This window comes from Strigops habroptila (genome assembly GCF_004027225.2).
Source record: "Strigops habroptila isolate Jane chromosome 13 unlocalized genomic scaffold, bStrHab1.2.pri S16, whole genome shotgun sequence".
Taxonomy (NCBI): Eukaryota; Metazoa; Chordata; class Aves; order Psittaciformes; family Psittacidae; genus Strigops; species Strigops habroptila.
In genome coordinates this window covers 3,612,900-3,640,058 of record NW_022651054.1, presented here as the reverse complement: position 1 = coordinate 3,640,058, position 27,159 = coordinate 3,612,900, and the positions used below count along the sequence as shown (strand labels likewise).

The 27,159-nt window shown below is 39.6% G+C and overlaps 1 protein-coding gene across 14 annotated transcripts in view; it reads right to left on the bottom strand.

The window, feature by feature from the left end:
• The window catches only part of BCAS3 (BCAS3 microtubule associated cell migration factor), a 364,101-nt gene extending 339,893 nt beyond the window's left edge, over positions 1–24,208 (bottom strand). For 11 of the 14 annotated variants that reach the window (XM_030472293.1, XM_030472292.1, XM_030472294.1 and 8 more), the window contains exons 1-6: positions 24,117–24,208; positions 22,680–22,767; positions 19,816–19,870; positions 17,785–17,860; positions 15,857–15,963; positions 6,655–6,736 (exon numbers count right to left, since the gene is read on the bottom strand). In XM_030472293.1, coding sequence (XP_030328153.1) covers positions 6,655–6,736; positions 15,857–15,963; positions 17,785–17,860; positions 19,816–19,870; positions 22,680–22,750 — 391 coding nt within the window. In that variant the 5' untranslated portion in view covers positions 22,751–22,767; positions 24,117–24,208. Of the gene's footprint in view, positions 1–6,654; positions 6,737–15,856; positions 15,964–17,784; positions 17,861–17,903; positions 18,190–19,815; positions 19,871–22,679; positions 22,768–23,989; positions 24,062–24,116 lie in introns of those variants that run through there. The other 3 variants (XM_030472285.1, XM_030472297.1, XM_030472289.1) reach the window with 3 other exon arrangements.
• Positions 24,209–27,159: the final 2,951 nt, after the last annotated feature.

The following is a 27,159-nucleotide window of genomic DNA, read 5'->3' as shown; positions in this document are numbered from 1 at the left end:
GCATTTCTGAAAAGCTGAAAATCCTGACAAATCACACAATTAAAGTAATGAAAAATGCCCTTCCTGCCAACAAGGCACCACCTTATCTACAGCTCCATTTAGCTAAATGATATACGCTCTTTAAAAAAAACCCAACAAAACAACTAACTTCAGGTAAAATGCTTAAAATTGAAAAAAAAAAAAATAAATCTGTGGCTAAATGAAATTTCATACAAATCGACATGTAGAACTTTATGGAGTCAAAAGGTTATCCACACATAAGCTCAAAGCAGCTTATGTACTGTACTTCTGATGAAACTGTGAATAGCTATCTCTTGGGCCTCCTAAGGCCTCTCAATAATGCCAATAACAATAGTAACAGCAGCAGCAGCACACCTTTCTGAAGAGCAAAAATGAAACCCCAGTGATTTCCACAGGAACTCAAAAACTACTCAAAACTACACAAAGTACCCTCACTTCCCTTGAGTAACAAATGCACTGTATAAATGTCAAATTCTGACCCATATAGAAGTAGCATATATGCACGATATTTGTCCGGCATGTAATTCCACTGATCAAGTTCCATCACAGCCATTTAATAACAGTGCACCTCCTGTTCAACTAAACCCCTCTTATTCCTGTTACTTCAAATTGTGTTGCATTTGTGATCTTGCCCCACAACAGTGTAGTAGCCAACCAGTACCTGCAAATACATCAGGCCACAAGGCTGGCATTCACTATGTACGGTTTTCACACCTTACTTTGCTTTATTATTTTTATCCTTTTTTTGGGGGGTGGGGAATCTTTCTGAACGTTTCTTCATCACTACCATTTTGTTTCTGCTTTTTACTGAACACAAATGCAAAAAAGCATATGTGCTACTTGAAATGGATGCAAAGAGGCTCATGTCAGTCTTAAAAATAGTGTGTGAATTCTCCTCAGCTTCAGGGTAGCATCTCTAAATGCTCTTTTTTCCTGCACAGATAAGCTCCTATTGCATTACTCAATATCACATCTGATCAATGACGCTGCCACTGCTGTCCTCATCCCAGAACTTCAGGTGCTCCTTCAGGATTAATGTTCTAGACCGTGAGCATCATATGACTCCATCTCCTTTAACTTCCAGCATCACCCAGACGTGTCACATTTCAAAGTCCCTCTCCAGCACCTACATCATCATGCCTGTTTCTCACATCCTCCAAAAGTTATCACCCTAGAACCCCCTTCAATTCCAGCTGATTTTCATACCTAGTGCTTCCTCAGCCCATCCCACCCTCCCATTTGTGAGATAAGACAGAAACGTTGCAAGAAGCAATGGTGGCAAGAGAACATTGTCTTGGCAGTTCTGTCAGACACAGAGCTATGAAAGTCTATAGAAAGTTGGGGTTTCTTCTGCACAGCACCATAGTTTGATTAGCTAATAACTATGTAGTTTCTATATGAAAAAAAGTTAAAAGATGACCTTGAAACATTTACTAGAGATCAATGTTTCCAGAGTCACACAGTAATTGAGGACAGCTAGAAATATTTCATTTTTCTTGAATCTTGGATGAAAAAAACCTTTAAGAGACCTATCAGTCTAAGTTTAAGGTGCATTGGTCTAAAGCATTGATGTGGTGTGGCCAGAACTGCAATGGTGGCATACAGGTCAGTCCACACAGCTTCAAAGAAATTAATACTGTTAAATGTCATGCTCCAAAATTCTTCCCTGTATCATCTATAAAAGGCTTTCTTGCTATGCTTGAGAATTCCATTCTGTAATTTCTATAATCCATACGCATTAACATTCATTATACCACAACAACCCACATAACCTTACAAAATACCCAAGTGAAGTGCACACCTGCACGACCCACTTACACCAATCCAAACCAAGCTACCAACTGCTACTGCTTGTTCAGCTTGTAGGGCTAGTTCTTCTGCTACACATACTATGCAATTATTTTGGCCTTCAGGGACTTCAAACCACTAAAGCCACCCAAGTGGTTGAATATATACAAAACACACATCTGCCTTCCTTTAGAAAGTAACCTAAATATTATAGTTCTTTAAAGCATACCTGCACATAAAGCTGAGTCAGCTTTTGAGGTTCCAATTTTATTTTACCAACATCAGAGATGTAAGCAGAGGAGTACAGAGATAAATCTGCTGCAAAATTTAAACTTTCAACAGTTTTAGATTTTCAAGTGCAAAACTTCTCTGTGTCCTGATTAATTTTAGCTTTTCATCTTAATTCTAGTTTTCAACCCTTCACCCATAAGGTTCCTTTGGGTCTTTGTAGTTTTAAACACAGTACCTCTGATTTCTCTCCTTTATTTCCTTTCTTATTTGCTTTTCTTCCCCTATCAGTCAATTTGACTACGCAGTCAAATTCATTGAGAGATGCAGGACTATTATATCATCTTTTCTGCAAGCAGCATAATCTAGAAAATGCCAATAAATTAATTCAGTTCACTAGAGGAATTTATTTTCATAATGCTGAGACATGGAAATAGGTTTTACAGACAATGACTGATCTAAACTTCAACACACAAGCCTGTCATCATGTCCCCTTTAACCATGAATTACCACACACAATGCTATTCCTGTTGCTTAGTTTCTTGATCGACTTTTAAACTATGCAAGCCTGCCTTAATAAATGGGATAGCACAAGGCAGAACGCAGGTATTTGGCCAGGGTTTTGTAAAATGACCTGGGATAAGTAATAAAAAATGGGAGGCTGCATATTGACTCATTTCAGAAAGGGTAATAGTGTGATTTTGTAGGAAAAAGAATAGCAAAGCTAACTGAAGTAAATGTATTGTCTCCTTAGCACTGATTCCAGAAGTAAGAGACCTCAAAATGAAGTCAAAACACAACAGATTTTTAAAGATACAAGAGTTCTGAGTCTTATTTTATTAGTGACTTCATAGGCCAAAGAACACACAAGTACTACAGAAAACCCAACTAAGTACTATTTTGAATGTTTCTATAAATATCACAGAAATGCTAATCAAGAGAAAACGCCCAAGAGAAATGTAGGAATATCCAAGACAGAATACTTCATACTATACAGAACTCCAACTCAGGATCATTTCAATTCTACAAGTTTGTATTCACACAGTCAGAAAAATGTGAAAACATCATCGAGAGGGGAGTGGTGGAAAACTAGAAAACATGTTGAACAAAGAATATGAGTAATTAGGTTAGAGTGGCTAAGTAGAGCCATTAGGTATTGTGTGAGAGGAAGCCCAATACACAGAACTTGAGTAGTTGTGAGGATATCACAAATCTGAATTATAAAATGGAGGAGGGAGTTAATCCACCCTGATTTTTGCTTGGTCTCCCACTACCATTACCTACAATGATGTTACCAACCCTGGTTTCCTCTTCACAGAGAACAGTAGCTAAATCTAACAGGCAGAGTTCCAGCTTTGTTTTGTATCTACCAATTAATATTTTCACCCTTCTAATAACCACAAAATCTTCATTTGTCTTCAAAGACAACTGTGTATGCTTGTTTTGCCTGAAGAGACAGAAAAATCCAGAGCCCAGCAAACCAGGCACCTGTATACATCTAAATCAGTACTAAACTCTATCACAACATACAGTTCTGAAAGTGAAGAACTAAGCAAGCCAAAAGCTGTGCCAACCAGCCAGCTCAGCAGATAATGCAGCGTGTGGCACACAAAGTGCCAGGATTTAGTATTCTTATTTCTAAGTCTGACAGTGTCCAGACAGAACTGTTCTCATACTCTGTATCTCCTCTCATAAGCTCAAAATTTGGTTACAGTGTAAACCTTCAGGCTCAAAAAATGCCATTTATATTGCAAGCTGTTGAAAATAATCAAAGCCATATCTACCAAGAAGGCAACAGTAGATATTCTCTGTCTAGAGAAAAGAGTTAATGTCTACGTTTTTCAGTGTTGTTTACCAAAATCTCTCCATTCTTTCTGGACATCCCATCCAGGCTGCAGACCAACCGTGCCACGGTCACAGAGACATCAAAGTGCTGCAGTGCTGGGCCAGGTCAGGTCTTGCCTGGTTTGTTAGCTCAGACAAAACCCTGCCCGAACATTGCAGTATAGCTGCCAGGTCAGAACAGTTCCAGGAGCCATTTCACTGCTCTAGCATGGCACAGAGCCTGAACTAATAAACCTCACCAGATCCGAGCTGGCAGGGTACAAGGCCAGCTCCTGATACTGCACCACATCCCTGCTACTAGGGCCACTTATAACCTGCTAAATCAGATTTGAGAAAGTCTCCCTTGCAATAAGCCTGCATGAAATAAGCCTGTATGAAATAACTCTTTCGAAACAATGCTTTATTATGCTATGAAGCACATGATGCAGCCGAGGATCTAACATCAAAGGACTATAGTATTTTAACAAAATAGTTGACAAACTATTAAGTTCTGCTACTGCAAAGTCACCAAGTTAAAACCATGAGCTTTCCTTTCACACCTGGGAATGAGCTTCTTATCACAAACTAAGATCTGTTTCTAGGAACGTGCCAAATCCATCCACCAAGAGAGTCCTATTTTCAATAATTCGCCTTTTACAGCTTTACAGTAAAATAGTGTTTGAGCCTACTGATGGTAATCAGCTTCTCCTTTACAAATTCCTTTTATTTTGTTCAGAATCATTAAAGCTCATGTGTTAGTTATCTAAGGCCTCTTATTACAGCTTGACTTTTATCTGATTCCAGATACTGGTCAATGATACATTCATGTACTTTTAATCAAAGATTTATTTAAACCAAGCCATGTAAAAAGAGATCAAAACATGTTTTTAAAAGGTTTGGCTTAATTTAATATGAGCTAATTTGAATAGTTTTCTAATGTAACAACTATCATTGTCAGATGCTAAATATATGCAATTTAGAAACAGACAGTAACTGCTTGAAGGAGTTCATAAGCAGTGTAACTTACTGTACTGAAAAATCAGAAGGCACTATTTTACTATCAGAAAGAAATCAGAACTTATAGGTTCTTCGATTAATTTACTTCATTTTCATTTCCATATACACTTTTCTTTCTCCCTTTTTCCCTTTGAGAGAGGAAGGGGCATAGACATCCATTACTTAATGACACACATAATAGCAAAAAAACCCATAGCTCATCAGGAATTATGCCGTGTTCCCATAAACAGAATAAAAGGCACAATATGCTTGCAAAGTACTTTGCTTTAAGTTATTTCAACCTATGATACAGTTATAGAGCCACATATACTTCTTATATGCCTCTGCTCAGGAAATTATTGAGACAATATATAATGTGTCATTTAACCTTTAATTTTCTTCATTTACTTTCTTTGAAACACTTCAGATTACTATGATTTACTACATTTCTCATAATTTAAACAATGAGATTTTAGGCTGTATTTTTTGAGTTCACTAATGAATTCATAATCTACTACTAAAATTTGGAATCCAGCATAATACCAAAGAACCTTGGTCATACATTTCAATCACGAAGTAAAAACATGCCAACCAATTTAAAGTGGAAATGCTACTCGCAACTGTACAGAAGAGTTTGCCCACTTGAAGTTACAGAGAGAGTAGATAAGCTAAACGTTGCTGAAACCAAAAAGAAGCCAGGACACCAACAGATCTCAGGCCTTTAATAAGTCTACAATTAGATTTTGTGTTTAAATTGAAGAGTGTCATTTTCTTAAGGGATTTGCCTGTTTATGCACAGCTGCTTATATTTTGCAGAAAGCTCTTCCAGGGGTTAGCTCAGAATCTCTGAAACAGTCCAGTTCAAAAACTAAGCAGCTTGTCTTAGAACTCGATAAAACCATATTGCAGAGAGGAGGTGCCCATCAGAACACAAGGGATCATGATATAAGTTCAACCACTAAAAAGCTCAAACTGTTTGAATAAAGTTTACATAAACTAAGCAGAAGTTTTACATAAATTAGAAGCTAGTACCACCCCAAGCCCCAAATTCCATTCTCTCATTACCTTTACTGGAGTGGAAAAGCAGCCTTTTTTAAAAACCTCAGTGCAACTGCTAAACTTAATGCATGCATGAGTAGACTACTGAGATCATTTCACAGTTTAGAAAATACTTGCTGTTTTCTTCCTAAATAAAACATTAAAATAATCAGAAAAGGACATTTCTCCTGGTACAAACTGCACTACTTGGATCAACTCCTTCTTGCATTGTTTTACATACATTGTTTCAGCTCCCAAAAGCGTAACAAAGACATACTATCCTTCTAAAGAGTTTAAGGGCATCACGTTATGAATAGACTTTACAACAAACTATAACAGGAGATTTGAATAAATGTTAATAATTCCTAGATCTGCTGCTATCACCCACCACCTTGCTTTTTTAAAAAAAAAGTAATTTCAACATTATTTTATAGCAATGAAATATCAATAATGTTTCCAAATAGAATCATTAACATCTCTGGACGGATCTCTAAGCGCAGATACACCTAAATATTCTCTAAACTACAAAGGAAGAAGCACCAAAGCTAAAATGTGAAGATGAAAAAGCAGAAAGCACTGGATTACAGAGTAGGAGAAAAAAAGAAGTAACCAAGAACTAAGAACTTGTAGAAAGCTACTATGAAGGTGATGGTCTAAAATTAATGGGAAAATCTACACATCAGGTTATAGCAATGATGTGGACAAAGATCTGCACAAAAAAGATACGCTTAATTATAAACCATATAAATGTATACTTACTGATTTGGGGAGCTGGCAAGACCCGTGCAGCTCGAACTGGACCATGGCGGACAGAAAAGAGTTCTTGAGCTTCACCACTGATCTGCAAAACACAGGCACTGTGAGCATACAACGTAAAAAATATATATAATTATATATATACATTTAGTGTGTAAGAAAGTAGGTAGAAAGACACTGCACGATAGGTAGGTAAGAAAATAAGTTGGCTTTCTAACTAACCATCCACAATTTCCGTGAGTGAGAATATACACAATTACAGCAACAAAGATGCCTGCCTCTAACAACACCTGCCTGAGACTGTGTGAATGAGATTCTAGCGCTGTCAACTATTAATGACTACATGTTTTAGAAGAAACAAGACTTGAAGTTGACTGCTGACTAAAATTCACAAGAATTCAAGGAATCAGAAAGACAAGCATTTATTCAGCATAGTACATGATTCTAAGAAAAATGCAAACTAACCAATGATCAGGAGTGGCAAACACTGGTGGTAAAGATGAGAGAATGTGATATAGTGGTACATTCCCTATTCTCTACGTGTAAAAATTATGTTTAAAAATAGGGGTGGGTTAAACTAATTAGGTTTGTCACTAATGGCAACCTTGAAAAGATTAAACCAGAAGTTAAGAAGAATTTCCAGACTTCCTGTAAAAGGTCAGCCAGAACGCGTTTTCATAGTTGCCTGGTAATGGATCCGATATGGAATGTCAAACTTGGAAAACAGCAAATATTATGAAGATAATTTCCAAATAAGTAACAACTTAAAACAGATGTAATGAGACTAAGATCATAGCCAAAATGTTGGCATAAAGTTTTGCCAACCAAGTAGTTTACAATATCAGAAGAGAAAACAATTTGGAACAAGGTTCTTAGGAATCAATAAACTAAATGGACGTTAACTTTTTCAAATGTCATTTTATGGTTGCTCCCACTTCTTTCTGCACTTCAGCTAACATGTTCAAAAAGTTAAAATCTTACTACTGTTTGACAAAAAAACCCTTAAATGTAGTACTTCTGACTCTTACCTTACTTCCAATCTTAACCCAAACCTCATTATATATTATCACTGCTTTAGATAACATGGGCAGAATGAAACATACTCCACTGAAGCACAAGTCTTTCATAGGATTACTCTGAAAACACTGTTTACCACAGAGGTAGCCCATCCTTCTGTGCATTGTAAGCAAACACAGAATGTAGTAAACTACGGATTTTCCATATTCCGCCTGGAATCACATTGAAGCTACACAAATGTAGGGAAACAACACTGTTAGCCATTTTAGAGTTGCAGACAGCTAGCAGTTCCACACTGGTATGAATCAAGACTACTGTTAATGATGTGCTCAGAATTATTCCTGACAGACACAACATTTTTAAACTGTAATCAATATGAGAATTAATCCCTAAGTCTGCCCTGCTCTTAGTTTATTAGGCGGATGTTCCGATCACAGCAGATTCTCCTCTTCCAGCTAGCAGCATCATCTGAACAACAGACAACATCGTAGTACTTCAGCTTTTGCAAAACAATTTTAATTCTCCCTCAGGGACAGCCAGAGGCCTCTGCTCTGAAGAGCTTGCTGACCAGATTCTATCCCAGACAAAAGAATGATGATCAGAAATCAACTCAGTAAAGGTTTGCTGATTGTAACTGATGATTCATTTGGAGTGCAATGTGAAAAAAACACCCACATGGATAGAAACACCTGCATGCAGAAAAGACAGCTTGGAAAAAAAGTAGAGCACAGCTAAGCAGAAATGAAAGAAATTAGAGACACAAACAAAGGGATGAAAAAAAGATTAAGGCAGCAGCATGTTTTCTATCCATCAAAGCACACCAGCTCTTTTCATAGGAAAAAAGGAAAGAAGGAAATGGAGAAGAAATAAAAATATAAGGCTTTGGAACTATTATTATTGGCAATTAAATATTTTTTCCCCCAAATCATCTGCTGCTTCACATTGTACACACCTCAAGGGCTATGAATGAAAACAAGAGGGAAAAGAACTAGCATAACAAAACTATGGAAGAAGTGATTCACATAAAATAATCCAACCCAGTTCAGTCACCGCCTTCTACTTTTCAACTATGCCAGCACGTCAGCTCTAACTCCAATCTACTTCCAGTGAAGTTATAGTCCCAAACCTAAGACACACTAAGAAGTCCAAACCTTCTTAACTCAGTTTCTGCTCTTAAATATACTGAACTCCAGAAAGCACGTTTATTTAGCCTGTGATGCCAAGACCTGGTAAAGCTTAAAGTTGAGATTTTCAAAGAAATGCCTAAAACATACAAATACAAATGACATTTACTGGTACTTCAGCACCTACCATGAAAATCCCAGCCCAGCTCTTTTTGTGCATAAAATGCTTTACTTTTTAATAATTAATACTAATTATTTGAAAGGTAACTATTTTATCATTTTATACTAGGGGGAAAGTACAGAAAGAAACTTTGAATGGACTAACCAAAGCCAGAGGACCTGACAGTGACAAAGATCACAGCTCTTGTTTTGAGACCACTGTACTGTTCAGTACTGTAGTGTAAGAGGTCCTTTCCTCTCAGTCTCTGTAAGATTATTATTTTTTTTTCAGGAAAGGGGAGACTTTTTAGAACTAAGAAATACACAAGAAAACATTCAGGTAACTTCAGCCATCTGCAGAGCTCAGGTACTTTGCAGTTGCTGACTCCTGGGAGACAAAAAAGAGCCATATGTCTTAAGACATAACTCCACTGTTGATTTTGTAATGAAAATACAAGATGCCACCCAACCATTAACAGAAACAGGAAATCATAGCAGGCATTGGACTTTGTTGTATGCCATGAATTAGTAAGAGCTTGGTTGTTCCTCTGGTTTGCTTGGCATTGAAAAAATACGTTAGAGCTTTAGAGCTCAAGATTTTCTTTGACTTATAATTAACTTCTATTAAAACACTACCACCAGTGGAAGCTTCTGCTATTTGCAGTCTTATAAAATTCTGAATTAACTGTGGTTAATGCTAATGCCCTTCATTTATCTATACATGACATAAAAATTTATTGCCATTGCTGAGGCCACATGTATCAATTTTGACTGAAAGCACCATCTTCAGGGTAGAGAGATTACATAGCCTGATCTTTGTGCCAGTTCAAGCCTTATCTCACTCCTGAGACAGCCAACATAGAGAGCCAATCTTTCCTGTGAATGGGACACTTATTCCACTAGGAACTAAAGTGGGACAAGGAACTACATTTAAGAGAAGCCCAGCCCCACCGCTAAATGGCTAACAACTTTGTCACTGTCAGCTTGGGTGAGATGTGGGCTGGCCAGTAGAAGTAAAAGGCTCCACATCCCATTACCAGTCCCCTGAGCTACACAGTCTCATAAGCATAGACAAAATATAAATAGACTTCATGAATTGAAAACAGAGCTCTAAATTCTTCAAAAAGCACCTGTGAAGAAACTAGGCTGTGGCTGCCATTTTGGATTTGATCCAGGGAAGTAGCAAGTCCCTGTGGCAGCTTTCAAAGCTCTTAAAAGTTTTTCTTTCCCATTCCAAAAGCCAAGAATATTTCCAAACAGGTTTCAAGAATTGAATATTAAGCTATAAAAGCAGCTTCAGGTACTCGTTCTATGAAAGAGTGAATCCAAAATGACGGCTCCAAGCTGGTCTGATAGAACATTTCAGCTTTCCCAGCGCCTCGTATCAAACCACAAGCCCCAGACCTACATGGAAGGCTGCAAGCAAAGAACACGCCGATTCAGAAACCGGGCCCCCAATGAAGTCTTCATCACTCTCTTCCAGTAATGCCAGATTGAAAATGAAGAAGAGCTCTCTCCTCCACTTAGATTACTTGATCTACTGCTTAAAACATGACAGAGCAGAAATCTGGAGCACTGGTTAATTTTTGATGACAGAGTTTTATTGTTCGGAGCATACCAGTTTGCACCCACAAAAAATAACGAACAAAGCGAGTTTTGTTCACACTAAGGATAACTAATAGTTTCCAACCATAGAAAATGGTTTTCACATGGGGGAAAAAAAAAGAACTCAAACATACACCAAACTGAAGCAAAATTGAGCTCAAAACGCAATGTTTAAACTACCATGCAATTGTATGAATGGAAACTGCTTTTATATTAAAAAGCTGTCACAGAGCACTGGGAAGATACCAGGAGGTAGGTTTGCATAATATTCTGATTTATGTTTTAATTATGATATAGATATCATGATATGATGTTATGATAAGCAACTGACAGATCCTGCCACAAAGTACTGTGTGATATAATCATATTGGGTTAAAGACTACTACCAGTCTCTTGCTACTGAGAGGAGAAGGAAGGACTGTAAGTAAAGGGGCAAATTTTATCACTTTAGTTTAGAAAATCAGTCTGCTTTTTCATTAAAAAACAAAAACTCTAATCATCTAGAGATTATAAGAATATAAATGCTAAAAGAATGTTCCAGTCTACTCTAGTGACTGAGTTAAGTATGAAACTGCTTCTAGCACTTAAAATTACAACAACACTAAGTGAATTTAAAAAACAGCGACAGCTTAGAAATAGTTTTGGTTACAGTTTCCTCAACATTCTCACTCTGCCACACATTTAGAGGAGTTTTAGTATGATCAGGCTGCAGGCTCCCTATAAAATTCTAAGTTGGGGGACAGTTCTGCATTGGTTTTAATCATTTCTACACAAAGACAAGAATGACACAGAGAATGCTGGAAGGAGGTAGAATACGGGTACTAACACCCTTCATGAGTCTTCATCTTAGCTTTGACCCCATCCAAGGAGAGCTACATGAAACGCCGTTTGGACTCTTCTGATACCTCTCACCATAGCCTTTTGCAAAGTTGCAGCACATGCTTCTTTTCCAACTGGTATAGGGTATGATCCGAGTAAAATTAATAAATAAATACAACAAGCTTCCAACAGTTCTGCAGCCACTTAATGAGTGTAAAACCAGCCCATCTCTTACACATCACCAGCATCTTCCATGTAAAAAACCCAAAGCCTCAGAAAATTATTTGCATAGACGTTTTGTAAAGTCCTCGGACATTCTTCAGAGTTACTAGGTTAGGTCATTACTGTGTTCTTCCAAGTGGCTAATACAAGCATTAACAGTGGTACCCTCCATCAGGAGGAGGTCTGGAGTGCAGCTTACTGTGTGTAAGTGAGTAGTCCTTTTCCCAGCACTAAAATGAGAATGAATTACAAAGGAGAAAGAACTACAAAGACGACCACATCGAAAAACCCCGGCAGACAGGGCTTTTGATGAATAGTTGAGAAAACAAAATGGAACTGGCATGTCTCACTTACCATATACATCCATCTATACATCCACATACCCACACCATCTGCTGTACAACTGCAGTTTTAACAACTGAAAAAGTATTACTGACAGCAGCATTTAAAGAAATTTAAGGTCTGGCAGTGGAGAAACAGCAGTGTGTGATGCCATCCTTGCCCAATGAGTCCGCATTCCAGAGGTCTCCACACGGAAGTTACCTTCCATATGGGCTGATGCACCCCATCAGTCTGTGGCAGTTCCATTTTACCACAGCCTTTAAGTATTTTTTTGCTAAATATACATCTGCACTTGTTATTAAAAGTTGCCTTTGGTAGTTCCTACTTCATTCAACTCAAACTTGATCGTTCTTTTTTAATTGTAATACGAAACATTAAATTAAGATGATTTTTCTACTTCTGAAACTTCCAGCGTACAATGAAACAAAAAATTATCTGCCACAAAACCAGCCAACATGCATTTCCCTCAACAGGAACATCTAGAACAGATACTTGGAAACCACATTAGGCAGAAACCAGTTCCAACTGTATTTGAAACATGAAACTGGGAGCAAGGGAAAAACAAATTCCAAATAAAACACAGAACTACACTGCACAATTATCGAATAGGAACTTCTAGCCATACTTTTGTGTATTCCCAGCCTTCTCCCCACTTAGCGAGGCATATTTTAAGAACACTTTTAACCTTCCCACCCCCATTTCAAAACAAAGATCAAAGAAAAGTCATTTGGATGGACACCTTCCGCTTCTTATGCAATACAGATTTAGACACTGCACTTCAAACCCCCAGCACCCAGCAGTCCAAACATTATTCCAGTCCTTTGAAGCAGCCCTAACGGTATCTTCCATTTGCAAGTAACACTTCTGTAGTCAAAGATCTTACTCCAAGGAGATGTTAATGTGAAATCACTCAGACTGCAAAGAGACACACACTCCTGGAGGCAGACTGCAAAGGTGTTTAGAAGTCAATGTAACACCATTACGGAGAGTGTCAGCTTAGAAGTTGTCATAAACACTTCATAATCACTCAGACACAAACTGGACTGCCTGCAACGCATTACTTTATTAAGTGCTGAATAGAGGTTCAATTGTATGAATAAAAAGCACAATGCTAGAGATAATAGCCTTACTGAGTGGGTTTTCACATAAATGTCAAATTGTTGCTTTTTCAGATTAAAAGGTTTTTAACCTAGAGAGATGTGAGGTTTTTTTATTCTTAACTGGAATAATGTTGCTTAATTACAAGCTAAATACTCAGTCGAATCAAGAAGAAAGGTTTGTATAATACCAAAGGACACAAAAAAGTGCTGCCAAATAAACTCCAAATATTAAGTCGGCCACGTAATTGCCAGATTTTATCTTACTCAGACTAAATCAGCAAAAAAATGAGATGGAAAAACAACAACATTAAAAACATTCCCAAACCAAGTTACGTTCCCCCCAGGTTTGTCGGATTTGGGCTGAAAATGTGATGTAATATCTCTACATTGTTAAGATGGATGGTAAAATATCCCCACATTTGGCATGTTTTATCATTTCACTCGACTTCCCCCACTCACTAAAAATACCTCTGCAAAAAAACGAAGCACACTAAGAGAAAGTGCCTTGCAATTTCATTTGTCTTACTTTTCCTCAAGTATTCAATACTATCACAAGCTGGGAATTATGAAGAAGTGAACTGCACTGAGTGGGGGGGGGGGGGGGGAAGACAATCTGGCTGTATTTTCCTACTGAAACAGGAGGTAACATCAAGTATTCTGTGGCCTAACTTGTGGTAATTCAAATACAAGAAGAAGAGAAAAAAAAAGAAAAGAAAGAAAAAGAAAAAAGCCTTCCTACAAACCCAAACAGTTCCGTCCTTCTAGAAAGATGTATAAGCTACCTTGTACTACCTGCCTGACCGTATCAGTAAGCACACACAAGCTAGGAAAAACAAAGTAGTTTAATTCATTGTTTGTTAATCATCTCCATCAAATAATTTCATGTTTACTGCACTGTACCATGGGGTACGAGTTTAAATGCAGACAGTTAATGCAGAACAGGTAAACCAAGGTAATCTGTTCACATACCAAAGAACTGAAGCTCTCTTTCATTCTTGCTTTCTTTATATATGTAAGATCCCATCCGACACAGCATTTCTCGTGGGCATTGATACAGACAGCTCTGACAGAGACACTTTCATTTGGACACAGAAAGTCACTTACGAGGGACACACAGAACTCTCACCTAACCACAGAGCAAGGGCATGTTACATACACACAGAGGAAAAAAACAATCTAGACACAAAGCTGCTCTTATCACAGCATGGCCACGACAAGCCCCATGTCAGCGCAACACGTTTCCATACATTCTTCAGAACACACACGTTCAATTGGATAAGCACATTTCAGCAGGATAAAGTAAGCTGGTTTATAAAAATTCTTTAGCTTAAGGCAATGCGACTACTCACAGTATCTTAACTAATGGATCAACTTGTGCTGTAACTGCTGGTACTGCTGCAGTTGCATCGCCTCTCTTAGCTCAGTGTCTTAGTGACACCTAATGTTTGTTTTCTGTAATACACGTCCAAGAACAAAGCAAAGCCTTCCTGAACCACTTGAACAACCTGATTTGTACGCTCACACAAAACTGAGCAGTCTTCAAAATAGTGTGCAAAGCTAACCACATACTGTAAACCCATGCTGAGTATTCAGTGTCATTCAAAGCCCAGGGCAAAGGCAGATTTAAAAAGAAAAGGATGAGTGAACAAGTGAGCTTTGCGGCCTCATACACGTTTCTGCTCTGAGGAGATAAAATACAAAAATGATCCAAAGATATGCTTTGCTCCAGTAAAAATAAAGTCACCAAAGTTACGATTAGATATAGTTTCTCAGGACATACAAGCAGATAAAATTTCCTATATTCTGGTTAAAATGTTCCTAAATTCTGGTTAAAACTCCTAAATTTTAGTAGGAAGTTACTGAATACTTACTCCATTTCTAAACACTCCTCCAAATGCAAAAGCTCAACAGCTTTTTTGTTATTCCTCATTTCCAGCTAACAACATGCAATCAAGAGGGGAAAAGCCAGTTCGCCCGCAGCCAGTGGAACTCCATTTAACTTAACTTTTGATGTACAAGTTCACATTATTTTCTATTACAACTGAGCTACTGGTACATAAACACATCCTACATAGCTAACCAAAGAGCTATAAAAAATATACACATTTCTTACAAAAACAAAGTATTTCACAAAGGGAAAGAACTTCATCTTCTCTACGTTATGTTGAAGGACAAGGTGTTATAAGCAATTTTTAATTATTCTTTCTTTAAAGAATTTTATAACCTACTGTATTAAACTTTATTCTGTAGTTTTAAGAAATTTGGGGGAAATGCCCCAAATTAAGACCATGTGCTCATAAACCACTCTGAAACATAAACTGCAGGTTCTGTGTATGACAGCATGAAATCAAACCCATATGCACACACAGACTTTAATAAAATTAAAATTGCAAATCATGTACATGACAAACGTGATTGTAAAATACTATTAATACTGTCACACTTGCATTAAGGGGACAAACTAATTCTTTTCATACTTTTCCACCCTTTTTCCTTTCTGTAGGTTCAAAAGATTTCTGTCCTTTCTGGGATACAAACTATTCCATGATGTCAAGAACTACTCTCATTTAGACTCCGAAAATTTACTTAACAGAAATAATTTGTAGAAAGCCCTCAAATCTGAAGCTAAGTGAATTCAAGTGTTTGATCGATGCTCAGTATTAATCTTAAGATAAGCATATTGCAAACAAACCATATGACATCAATGGTAAATGTTGGATCTTTCTACTTTGATAGGAAAAATCAGAAGTAAAATGTTAAAGTAATAACAGAACATTACAAACAAAAAAAGCCTCTGGCACAGAACTCTGTACTTACAGGTATGCTCCAGACTTGCATTCCATCACTGTATCCAATCATCAGCAGTAACGGTGGTTCATTCCCGGTGCTGTGTATTTCATGGAACTCCATATTCCTTGATGTATCTAAATTGGGTTTAAATATCAAAGCCGTTATTAATAGGTTAGAATCAACTATGGCTGATGTCAGTTATACTAGATGGTGTTTTCTCAATGCGTGTTTCTGGTGTCATTAAGTAAAAGCAAGCAAGATGGTTTCAAATTGTATGCAGAAACAATACTGAAGGATGTTCTTCTAGGCAAACATATTTGTTAAAGTCTCACAAAGAGGTTAGAAAGCATTAAAATTTTAAATGAAGAAAAATATTCCGGATGACTTTATGGGTTGCCACTAAATACCCCAAAATCTTCTGTTATTCCTTCTCCAATAAAACATGGCAAACTTCTCAAATAGAGCAAAATTTGCAAAGGACCAACAAAATAAACATGAACAAATACAGAAATTACAAATTCACAGACTGGGCAAAACTATTTCTAGATACTATATAATTAATCTTTACATCAACCTTAACAAAAGAAGAAAATCCCCAGGAAGAAAAGTACTACAGGACATAATCACCACAATCATAGATATTAAGCTTTTCTTGAGTAAAGCTCTCTAAAACTACATTTTCAACCATGACAGAATGAACAAAGCTCACTGCAAGCACATGAGCATCAAAGCAATAGAGTAAGTATTTAGGATGGTGAAAGAGGATATATTCAGGCCCAATCAGATTAGGATGCATAAAAGTAAACTTAAACAGAATGTGAAGGATTCTGAAGACTATTCTAAAGAGTTTTTGTTATACTGTAGGAAAGAATCTGAAGAGGGAATGCCTGAGATTTTTTTCAAAACCAAACATATGAGGAAAACAAACCCACAAACAAACCTTAACCAGCCCGAAGGTGGACATAATGCCATGCACAGGTTGATAGGTCTTTTCTAGTTCTAATAACCATGAATTTATGAACTGCCAGCCTCTGTGCCATTTCAACAGCTAGAAAACACATAATCTTCCCTAATAACCTCTTGGAAAGGCTGAAAATTCCCCATCACAGCTCTAGCTATGGTGCTATTACTTCCTCTAAGACCACAATGAGCCTTTACCATAGAGCTCTAGAAAGGAAAACAAGATGGTAGATAAGAAACAGCAATTTGCTGGAAGACTTAAATCCAGTATTCTCCAGAAGGCAGGTCCCATAGTTCACTGATTAATCCAAGAAGTAATTACCTGATAGCAGCATTCAACCACCTCCCATTCAGTCCCTAACTTCCTTATTCAGAAAAAGCTAACTGGGACAGACAGGTAAAACAGCTCCCATCTTAAGTGGGGATCTACTTGATACTCTCAGCAAAAGCTTGTAACAATCACCATTTTCTCTTAAAAAGGTTGGAGACCTGTTTTCTGCACGAAGTCTTTGCTGATGATTCATTAAAATACACTGGAAGTGATAAACAAGTTACACGTTAAGAATATTTTGTGGCTTTGCTCTATTATTTCCCTGAAAGATGTCATGGAATCTGCTGCTCCCTTTACCCAACTGCTCTTCCTTTCTAGGTTACTCTAAATTCTATCACACCACTGAAAATGTATCTGGGACCTGGACTGGTTTCACAGTTAGATAATGTGGCCTTGAAATCAATCAGTAGATTAAATAAATTCAGATCTATGCTTTCTTTTAGACTAAAACTGATTTTTTTTAATTTACCCCTCTTCCTAAGCAAGAGTTAATCTGCCTTTAGATGAAACCAGATCTATATGTTCTATTTGGCAGATAATGATCAAAAGTGCAGTTATTCACTGAGCATTTAGTCTATCTAGAAGAGTGAAATGAAATAATTTTGAGTCAACAAAGCTTACTGATAAAGCTGACAAAACTAAGTGAGAGAAAATGAAGCCATACCATTTAAATCTGCATTTTCAAATCTGACCCAAATTATCTTCTCCTTTTCTTCTGCTGGTGGGGTTCCACTGTAGGCCTGGACAAAAACCAAAAGGATTGAAATAAGAAAGCTTAATAACCTTTTTTCTCCCTCTGTAGACCATAGAGGGAATCTAAGTTAAAAAGAAAAAAAGATACATGTAGCTTATTGCCACCAGTATTCCTGTGAGGTTCTGCTTCAAAGATGAATGGTTCTATGATCAGCATAAACCATACTAAATGTAATTCAACAAGCGTAACATCACTTACTAATGTGGAAATGACAAGACATATATAACAATAAGTCTTCCGGAGCAGGTTAGAAATGCCAGGCAACTTACAGCAATTTAATCAAGCTAAAACACAGCAGCTCCTACAACCTTTAGCTTTAGTAGTTACACACTGCTTCTAAAAGCAGTGTTAGAGGTTCTCATGTGAGGCATTTTTACTTTTAAAATTCTCTTTAATTCACTTTAAAACTTTGTAAGGCAGATTGAGGAAAGAGAGAGACGTTAACTACATGGTTTATATTTTACTGACATGTTTTACTTATATTTGTGACATCTTTAATATAGCCATTTAAAAGAGAATAAACTGTAATTCCAGTAGAACAGATCCATGTCTCAATTCTGGGTTGTACAGATTCCCATAAAAAGATGCAATACAAAGAGAAACTTTGAAGGAGACTTGAAATGCTTCTAAATTGCAGGTTTTATAGTTCTCAGGAGAAGCTGTGGTAGTAAGAACGTGAGCTACAGTAGAAATACCATCGTTTCCAAATTAATTATAACAAAATACTGTGCAGTATTTTGGATTAAATATGAAAAGAGCTTGTATAATCACTTTATACATGCCAGAAAAGCAATAACATGAACTAAAAATACAAATTTAAAAAATAAGTGTGGGTATTACTTTTCAAAACAAATCACATTCCATGCTTCCCAGGCAAACTGATTTGTAAAATAAAACACAGACTGTATCCTTTAACTACAGATGGGAAAAACAGGGGCACGTGTGGAATGCAGCAAACTTTTAAATGAAAGTTTGACTATTTTTAATTTTGACCATGAGTCCAAAACGCATTTCACAAATTTGTATCAGTGAGGGCAATTTTATTATATTACTATTGAGGATATTCATGACTAACCAAAACCCAAGACAGTTTCCTGAAGCTACAATTAGCTGCAGCACTCTTCCACTACAGACTACAGCTTTCCCAAAGAGTAACAAAACAAAACTAGTTTCTCTCTGCTACCAAGAGGCCCATGGATGATACAGAAGTGACTAGTCCAGTTTCATGCTGCTGCTACCTGTGAAAACTATGACCAAGAGCACCAGTGTTATTCTCTAGAGAGGAAGAGCCAAGAAATTAAAAATAAAATTAAATAAAATTGAACAAAGCAGAGTGAGGACTCCTGTTTTGCAGGACTCATCACGCTGGGGAATGATGGGCTCAGCAGAGCTCCACAGTTCCACAGAAGCCAGGACATTCTGAGGCAAGTTAAGATAACAAGACCAAAAAAAAAGAGGGAGTAAAAGAGGCAAAAGAAACTTTCTCCTTTCCAGCCAATGATAAAAGCTGGGGTGATACAGGGTGCCTACCAAGTTGTTCTTAACACCAATCCAGCCACAGTTCATATGTAAGTTTCCAACTACAACCCAGAAGAAAACATATTTGTAGGAGGGGGAGCAAGTATTACACCCAGTCTCTCCCCTCACCACCTACTCTATCGCCAAAATTATCATAGGAGAAGGCTGCAATCTTCTTCCTGCTATTTATATTGCAATTCTTTAACTTCTATGTAGCTATGATTTTCGTTTTAATTATCACCCATCAGAGCAGATCCGTAAGCCCAATCTTCAGATGATCTACACCTTCAAAAACTGGTCTTGAGATTCACATTCAAAAAAACTACAAAATTCGGCTTTTGTTTTTCAATATTCTGGTCCCCCTGACACCCACTTCAACTGCTTTGTACACCGAAAAAAATAGTCTGAAAGATCTTCACGTACCTGTGGCACAACATCTTGAAGAAACGTAACAACACTTTCCATGTACGACTGTTCCCTTGAAAACAGAAGGAGAATTTCAACTACCACTGAAACTCAAAGTGCTTATGAATATATTATATAAGACATATCACCAGAGAAGACATGGATAATCTTTAGAGCAAAGGAAAAAGCATGCCATGCAGTTACTTCATATACTGCCAAACACTGATACTATAAATAAGGCCTGAAGGTGTGTAAAAAGCTAAGTGATATCTGTTTATGAAATAACTGCTTGGGGGTTATGTATAAAACAAGAGGCAAGAAAGAAACAATGCTCTCCACATCAGAGAGACTGACTGAAGCACAACAGGCATTTGGAAATTATTCTTCCTTATTTTTCTACTTGATTTGGCTATTACAACATGAAGACTTAAGCTAAGGGTTCTTGTGGGGTAAGTAAACTTTAAGACCTCATATGCATTATGTATGATGCTGAAATAAATGGTAGGACTTGGGGACAGGAGATGGAACAAAACCCTAACTAAGAATAGTAAGGAGAGGTATTTTCAGATAATATTTTATAGCTTGGGAAGCTTATTCCTTCTTGGAAGTTCATTAGCAGCAATGATTTTGAGGAGCATCTAGTGCAAGATACATTTGTTGTGGTAGATTTAAACTAATGCTTTTATAAGCTTATCCCTACACTAGCGGTCAGTCTCTTGTGTAACTGCTGAGCAACGTACAACGGGAGTTGACTCTTATCAGACAGACGGTGTTGAAACTATGCAACAAGTTTGTGCTTTCTGTAGCAAGCAATACTGAAACATGCTTGCAACAAGAACTATCTTCATCAAGTATGAGAGAATTTAAAAACCCCAAACTCTTTAGGCAACAGCTTTGGCAGCCCTAAAATTGATTTTTCCTACTGGTAGGATTTTTTTCTGTGCTAACTCAAGATTTGTCATAGCAACAAAGAAAACACATAAACCAGGAAATCTCAAGTCTTGATGTCCAAAGGTACATGTGCTTTCTTCATGCTCTCTGAAACTGTGCTGTGTGCTATTCTTTTAATAAAAATTGGTGTTCACTATTTAAGTACTCTGTCCTATACACAGCAGTAGAAGACATACTTCAAGTCAAATGCTGCAACAGCTGCATCAGCTAAACTGGTTGACCCCTCTTCTAAAACAAGTTTTATAATTTAGAAAGCTTAGTCTAACTCATGACAAAACTCAGTTTTGTTCAAAAATCCAAGTATTACTGCATCGAAGCGTGTTTTACTGCTTTATGCTGAGGCCTTATAAATGAGCTGTGGTTTCTAGTGCTGATTCTTCTTTGATTTATGTAGGTCACCAAAACTGTCTTTGTACACCTTGAGAGCCCTTTATTACCCAGCAATAACACTTGTCTACAGGTATGATATTAAATAGTGTTTGAAGTTCTCGTGCGAATGCCTACCAGCAAGAGTCATACTGTCTTCATTCTTCAGCTCAGGAAATAACTTTTTTTCCTGCCTCCAAGTACATCTTGAAACCAAGCTGATGTTCAGGAAACGTTTTATTCAGCGTGTGTACCCTAAATCTCTCCTGAAGTTGAGAAGCTTCCAGGAAAGTATCTTTAAAGTGCTTAAAACTGACCAAAATAACAATAAAACCTAGCAAAAAAAGTGCATCTTCCTCTAGTAAGAATCGAGAAGCTTAAGATGAGCAGCAGAATGCTGCTCCACATACACAAGCTCTCATTGGAAAGACTGAAATTTCTGAGGTAAAAAGATGTACCTCAAACACAAGTCACCGTATTCAATAAACCAAAATAAACCAAAAGAACAGGTAATTTCATTCTTACAGTGGTTTTCTAGTATGTATTTTTTTTCAGTGTATTTTGAAGAAAAGGTCATTACAAACAGAAACGCCTTTGTTGAGGAGTTCTGCAACATTCAAAATAAAAGCTTCTTCTATCACATAGCTGTAAGACAAACCTGTAACAATCTTCTGTGTTACGACAATCAGTTTCTTGTGCTGCCTAGTAAAAATAAAGCGAATCTTGATGCGGAAATACACAGCCCTCTCCAGGGCAAACTAGCAGCTGCTGAAACTGATGGTACAAGTGAACATTTCAATATGGTGCCATTTTGCAGCAACAGCGCAGCAGTATAAACATCCCCAGGACAAAAGAAAAACTGCTACAAAAACCCTTTAACAGACAGAGACAAGACCATAAATCTTCTGGACTCTCTTACTAAGCTCTTTTGCCATGAAAGTATTTTCATGTGAACACAATGAAAATAAAGGATGTCCAAGCAAAAACATGGTCTCTTATACACTCTGACTGAAAAGAGGTAGCTTCTTATTTTGCTCTTGACGTTGTTCTCTTAAGTAAAAAAAAACAAATAAAAATTAGAATCCACAATTCTATTTACTGAACAAGTTTAATGACAGGCTTGTGTATTTTAATACATCCACCCCTGTGACAAGGCATGATTAGAAAGAACAGCAAGAAACGAAGATGCTACGCATGTTCTTCCTAGCCTAAGGAAGAAGTTTGCAATCACTGATCTTCAGGAAGAGAGGTGTTTGTACAGCAAGTAAAATTGTGTTAAAAACCCAAAACATTGTAATATCTTCATTTTTAAAATGCACAACTTTGCAGGTTTTGGTGTATAAGTGAAAAGTATCCCATTTAGAGAGACAGTTTGACCTGCACAGTCCTAGGACACAGGAATACAACATCAGTTTATTTTATTGGAAAATACACAATACAACAAAACCATATGATCGACACAAGCCCCCACAGCTGGCTTTGAAAGAAAATTCAGGCTAAGGTCGCCTTCTACCAGAAAATAAAACCAATTTCAAACAAGGGCTACTCTTCTAGAAGGTGCTTACGTGACAGCTTGTGGGCGAACCACCACTCCTCCGGTGCAGCGGCTGGGGCGGCGCGGGGACTCTGTCGCCATTGTTTCTTCACAGATACCTGTAAGGAACACATTGCTTTTTAACAATAATTTGTAGCAGGATTATTGATTACACTGGTTCTTGACATACTCTTCAGGATGGTAAAAACCTCTTGAGGAAAGAGACTTAACGTATACAAACCTCTAAGGCACTATACACTGCTTTACAGTGCTTGAAAACAAAACACAAAATAAACGGCAAGCAAAGCACTTCTTTTTTCAGTATCTCAATCACTACAGCTCCTGCAATGCATATGAAAGCAAAACCAACTCAGACCTGCAAGATAAAGTGGAAAATTTTCTTCAAACTGCACCTTAACAACAGTGGTACCAGTATTTGCTGATAACCAACAGTTATCAGCACCATTATTTAAGACTAATAAGCCGTTGTCTTAAAAAATAATTATATAAAAATAATGCACAACAGTCTGTTGTAGTCTTGACAATGTGCAATGGGTTACATTGAAGCTAACACAAAAAGCGTGATGGAACACATTCTACTTCTTTTTCATGTCAGCTTTTTGTGTCATCTTGCAGTTTTCATTCACGCTTCTGTTCTCTATGTGAAAATTCAGCCTAACATTCCTAAACGCAAAAAACACTTGAGGAGCATCACAGATCGCAGCCACCTCTCCAGCCGCCCTGTTATCTTGTCCTATTCCAAACCAAGAACCAGTACAGAAGGCGAGAGAAACACGGTTATCAGCATCGGTTCACCTTTGGGCAGACTTTGTACGGGCCACCTCCTTAAGAAAGCACTTAGCCCCACAGAAATGAATAACAAGACCTTCAGCAACACAACTGAAGCTTGACCCACAAGCCTAGCAACCCCAGAAATAAAAACAGTACGTAACATCCCTTCACATTACGTCTCAGCGCAGCCAGTGCCCCGGCCCGCCCCTCAGCCGGGACCGCTGTCACCGGCACCAGAGACCCGAGCACCGGCGAAGTTGCCGAGCCGTGCCGAGCCCTCCCGCGGGCGGGAACCCCGGCCCCAGGACGCCGGCGCCCAGGAGGCCCCGGGCACCCTCAGCCGCCCGCTGTTGAGCAACTCCACAGAGCAAAACACCCCAACCGGACCGGCCTCTCCCCTTACCGCCGCCCCGTGAATCAGGCCGCGGCCATTCGGGGCGGCGCCGAGACCCGCCGGACGCTCCGCGCCCGCTGCCGTGGGCTCCCTCAGGGCCCGCGCTGCCCCCCGCCGCCACCCCTCAGCGCCCCGGCCACTGCCCGGCCTCTCATCCCCGCGCTCGCCCTCAGAGCCGGCCACAGCGCGTCCCCGGAGCTCGGGCCCGCCTCAGCGCTCCCCGCCCCGGCGCCGCGCTCAGCACAGGGGTGCGGGCCGCGCTGCCGCCCGGTGCGCCCTCACCTGCCGCCGCTCCCCTCCGCCCGGCGCCTCACTGACAGTGTTTGGGGTCCCCACGGGGAATGACACCCAGCGCACCGCGCGCGGACAGCCAATCAGACAGCCCCGAAGGCGGGCCGCTCCCCGCTGCCGGCCAATCCGCGGCCCCGCTCCCACAGCGGTGGGCGGGACGCAGAGGACACGACGGGCGGCTGCGCTCTAGGCTCGGTTGAGACGGCGAACGACAGCAAACACTACCCCCCCACATACCCCCCCCGCAGCTTTGTTTACATCGGGATCTCGCGAGAGCCGCGGCGCCGGTCCCGCGCACGTGGGCGGGGGCGGGGCCGATGCGGAGTCCCGCCCAACGCGGGGTGTTTACCTCCCGCGCGCCGCCGGGCGCCGTGACGCAGCGGCGGGCGCTGAGGGGGCGCGAGCCGGCGGGTGAGGGGCGTTGGGGGGGGTTTGGGCACAGGGAATGGCTTTAACCTGCCCCAGGGGAGACTGAGATGAGCTCTGAGGCAGAAGCTCTTCCCTGTGAGGGTGCTGAGGCACTGGCACAGGGTGCCCAGAGAAGCTGTGGCTGCCCTATCCCTGGCAGTGTTCAAGGCCAGGTTGGACACAGGGGCTTGGAGCAACCTGCTCTAGTGGAAGGTGTCCCTGCCCGTGTCAGGGGGTTGGAACTGGATGAGCTTTAAGGTCCCTTCCAACACAAGCCAGTCTGGGATTCTGTGATTCAGTGATACCACACACCCCACAGGCCTGTAACCACAAATTATGTATAAAAAAAAATGTAAAAAACACCAAACAACTGAAGAGCAACTTGCTGGGGTTGATGCGCCCTCAGCAAGTTTGACCAACAACACCAAGCTGTGTGGTTCGGTTGATACGCTGGAGGGAAGGGATGCCATCCAGAGGGACCTTGACACACCTGTGAGGTGGGCCGATGCCAACCTTATGAAGTTTAACCAAGCCAAGTGTAAGGTCCTACACCTGGGTCAGGGCAATCCCAGGCACTGCTACAGAAATTCAGGGCAGCCCTGCAGAGAAGGACTTGGGGTGTTGGTTGATGAGAAACTGAGCATGAGCTGGCTTCAGTGTGCACTCATAGCCCAGAAACCAACCGTATCCTGGGCTGCATCAAAAGAAGTGTCAAAGGAAGTGATCCTGCCCCTCTACTCTGCTCTCGTGAGACCTCACTTGGAGTATTGTGTACAGTTCTGGTGTCCTCAACATAGAAAGGACATGGAGCTGTTGGAGTGAGTCCAGAGGAGGCCACAAGGATGATCAGGGGTTGGAGCACCTCCCATATGAAGACAGGCTGAGGAAGGTGAGGCTGTTCAGCCTGGAGAAGAGAAGCTGTGTGGAGACCTCAGAGCAGCTTCCACTGTCTGAAGGGGGCTACAAGGATGCTGGGGAGGGACTCTTCATCAGGGACTGTAGTGGTAGGAGAAGGGGTAACAGGTTCAAACTTAAACAGGGGAAGTTTAGATTAGCTATAAGGAAGAAGTTCTTTACAGTGAGGGTGGTGAGGCACTGGAATGGGTTGCCCAGGGAAGTTGTGAATGCTCCATCCCTGGTGGTGTTCAAGGCCAGGTTGGACAGAGCCTTGGGTGACATGGTTTAGGGTGAGGTGTCCCTGCCCATGGCAGGGGGGTTGGAACTAGATGATCTTAAGGTCCTTTCCAACCCAAACCATTCTATGATTCTAACATGGCACACTCGTTCCCAAAGTGCCTACTATCAGAACGCAGTAACTGTTACTCCTTTAGCCTGAAGAGAACAGCAAATGGCTTCATTGTTGTTGCCCCACAGAACTGTCCTCTGGGGAGGAAAAAAAACCCAACAAACAATTTTTATTTATTTATTACTTTTGGACAGTGCTTCCAGGTGATGGAGGTCATGCACTGCCAGCATCTTAGTGGTGGAGAACTGCGGATTTATGCATTGGAGCTTTATTGCACAAGAATAAAAATAAGAAGTTGGTATAACTCAAGACTTGCTTTTACCACAAGGAGACTATTCACGTGCTGTCAGTTCCCACGCTTCCCTCTCTCAGCTGTGATAAATTAACTTTAGAGAAAAATGATAGGTAAAGTGCACACAAGAGTAACCTGGTGCCAGTTGGTATCAGCAGGCAAGTTTGTGCTCACTGGAGAGGAGCTTTGAATGTTTTACACTTACCAGCACTCTGCAGCTTTACCAGGGAAAATTGTAGGGTTTAGTTTATAAAAAGGAGAAAAAAGCTAGCATCTGCCCCTCCAGCTGGAGGAGCCCAAGGTTAGAACTGTTGTGAGAAATGCAGGAGGATGAGGCATGTGTTTGGGTGCAGCAGAACTTCATAATGGAGATTTGTATTTTGCTTCTACACAGACCAATAAACCTGGGAAATGTGCTACAGTCTTTTATTGACATTCTAAGCAGCAACAGATACCTAACCAATGTGTTGTACTCACATCTTTATTGCGACCAGTCATCTTTAAAAGGTTGAATGTCGTGAAACTGAAATCAGACAATACTGAGTTCATTGCAAAGATCACTGCAAGGTAAGCACATACAGCTGTGCTATCCCTGTGTGCTCCCCGCATTTATGGAGTATCATTTCAACATCACAGCAAAACTTACATTGTGAGCTGTGAGGTACATCCCACAGACCAAGAACTAAATCCTGGAAGGAGCCGATTTGGAGACTGTTCCTCACCCTGTACGATGGTGCTGTGTTCACAGGATGGGTGAAAGAGAATTCCACATTTTCAGAAAGCTCATGCTTCCCCTTAGGATTTCCGTAACCATGGTAACACAGAGAGAGAGCAGCCCTGATTTCAACCTGTGTTTTATTGTTCCAGCAGTAAAGAATTAGATTCTATAAATAACCACCCATCAGCATAAAATACTGGCCTTTTACTTCCCCATTAGTAAAAATAATGCAGGTTATATATTGCTACAGTTAAACATTCCGTATAAAGTGCAATGATCAACTACGTGGGATGTCTTGTTTCATAAGCCACAGAGAAGAAGGGGAGAGAGTATTGGATTTTTAATAAATAACAAATAAATATGACTGTGC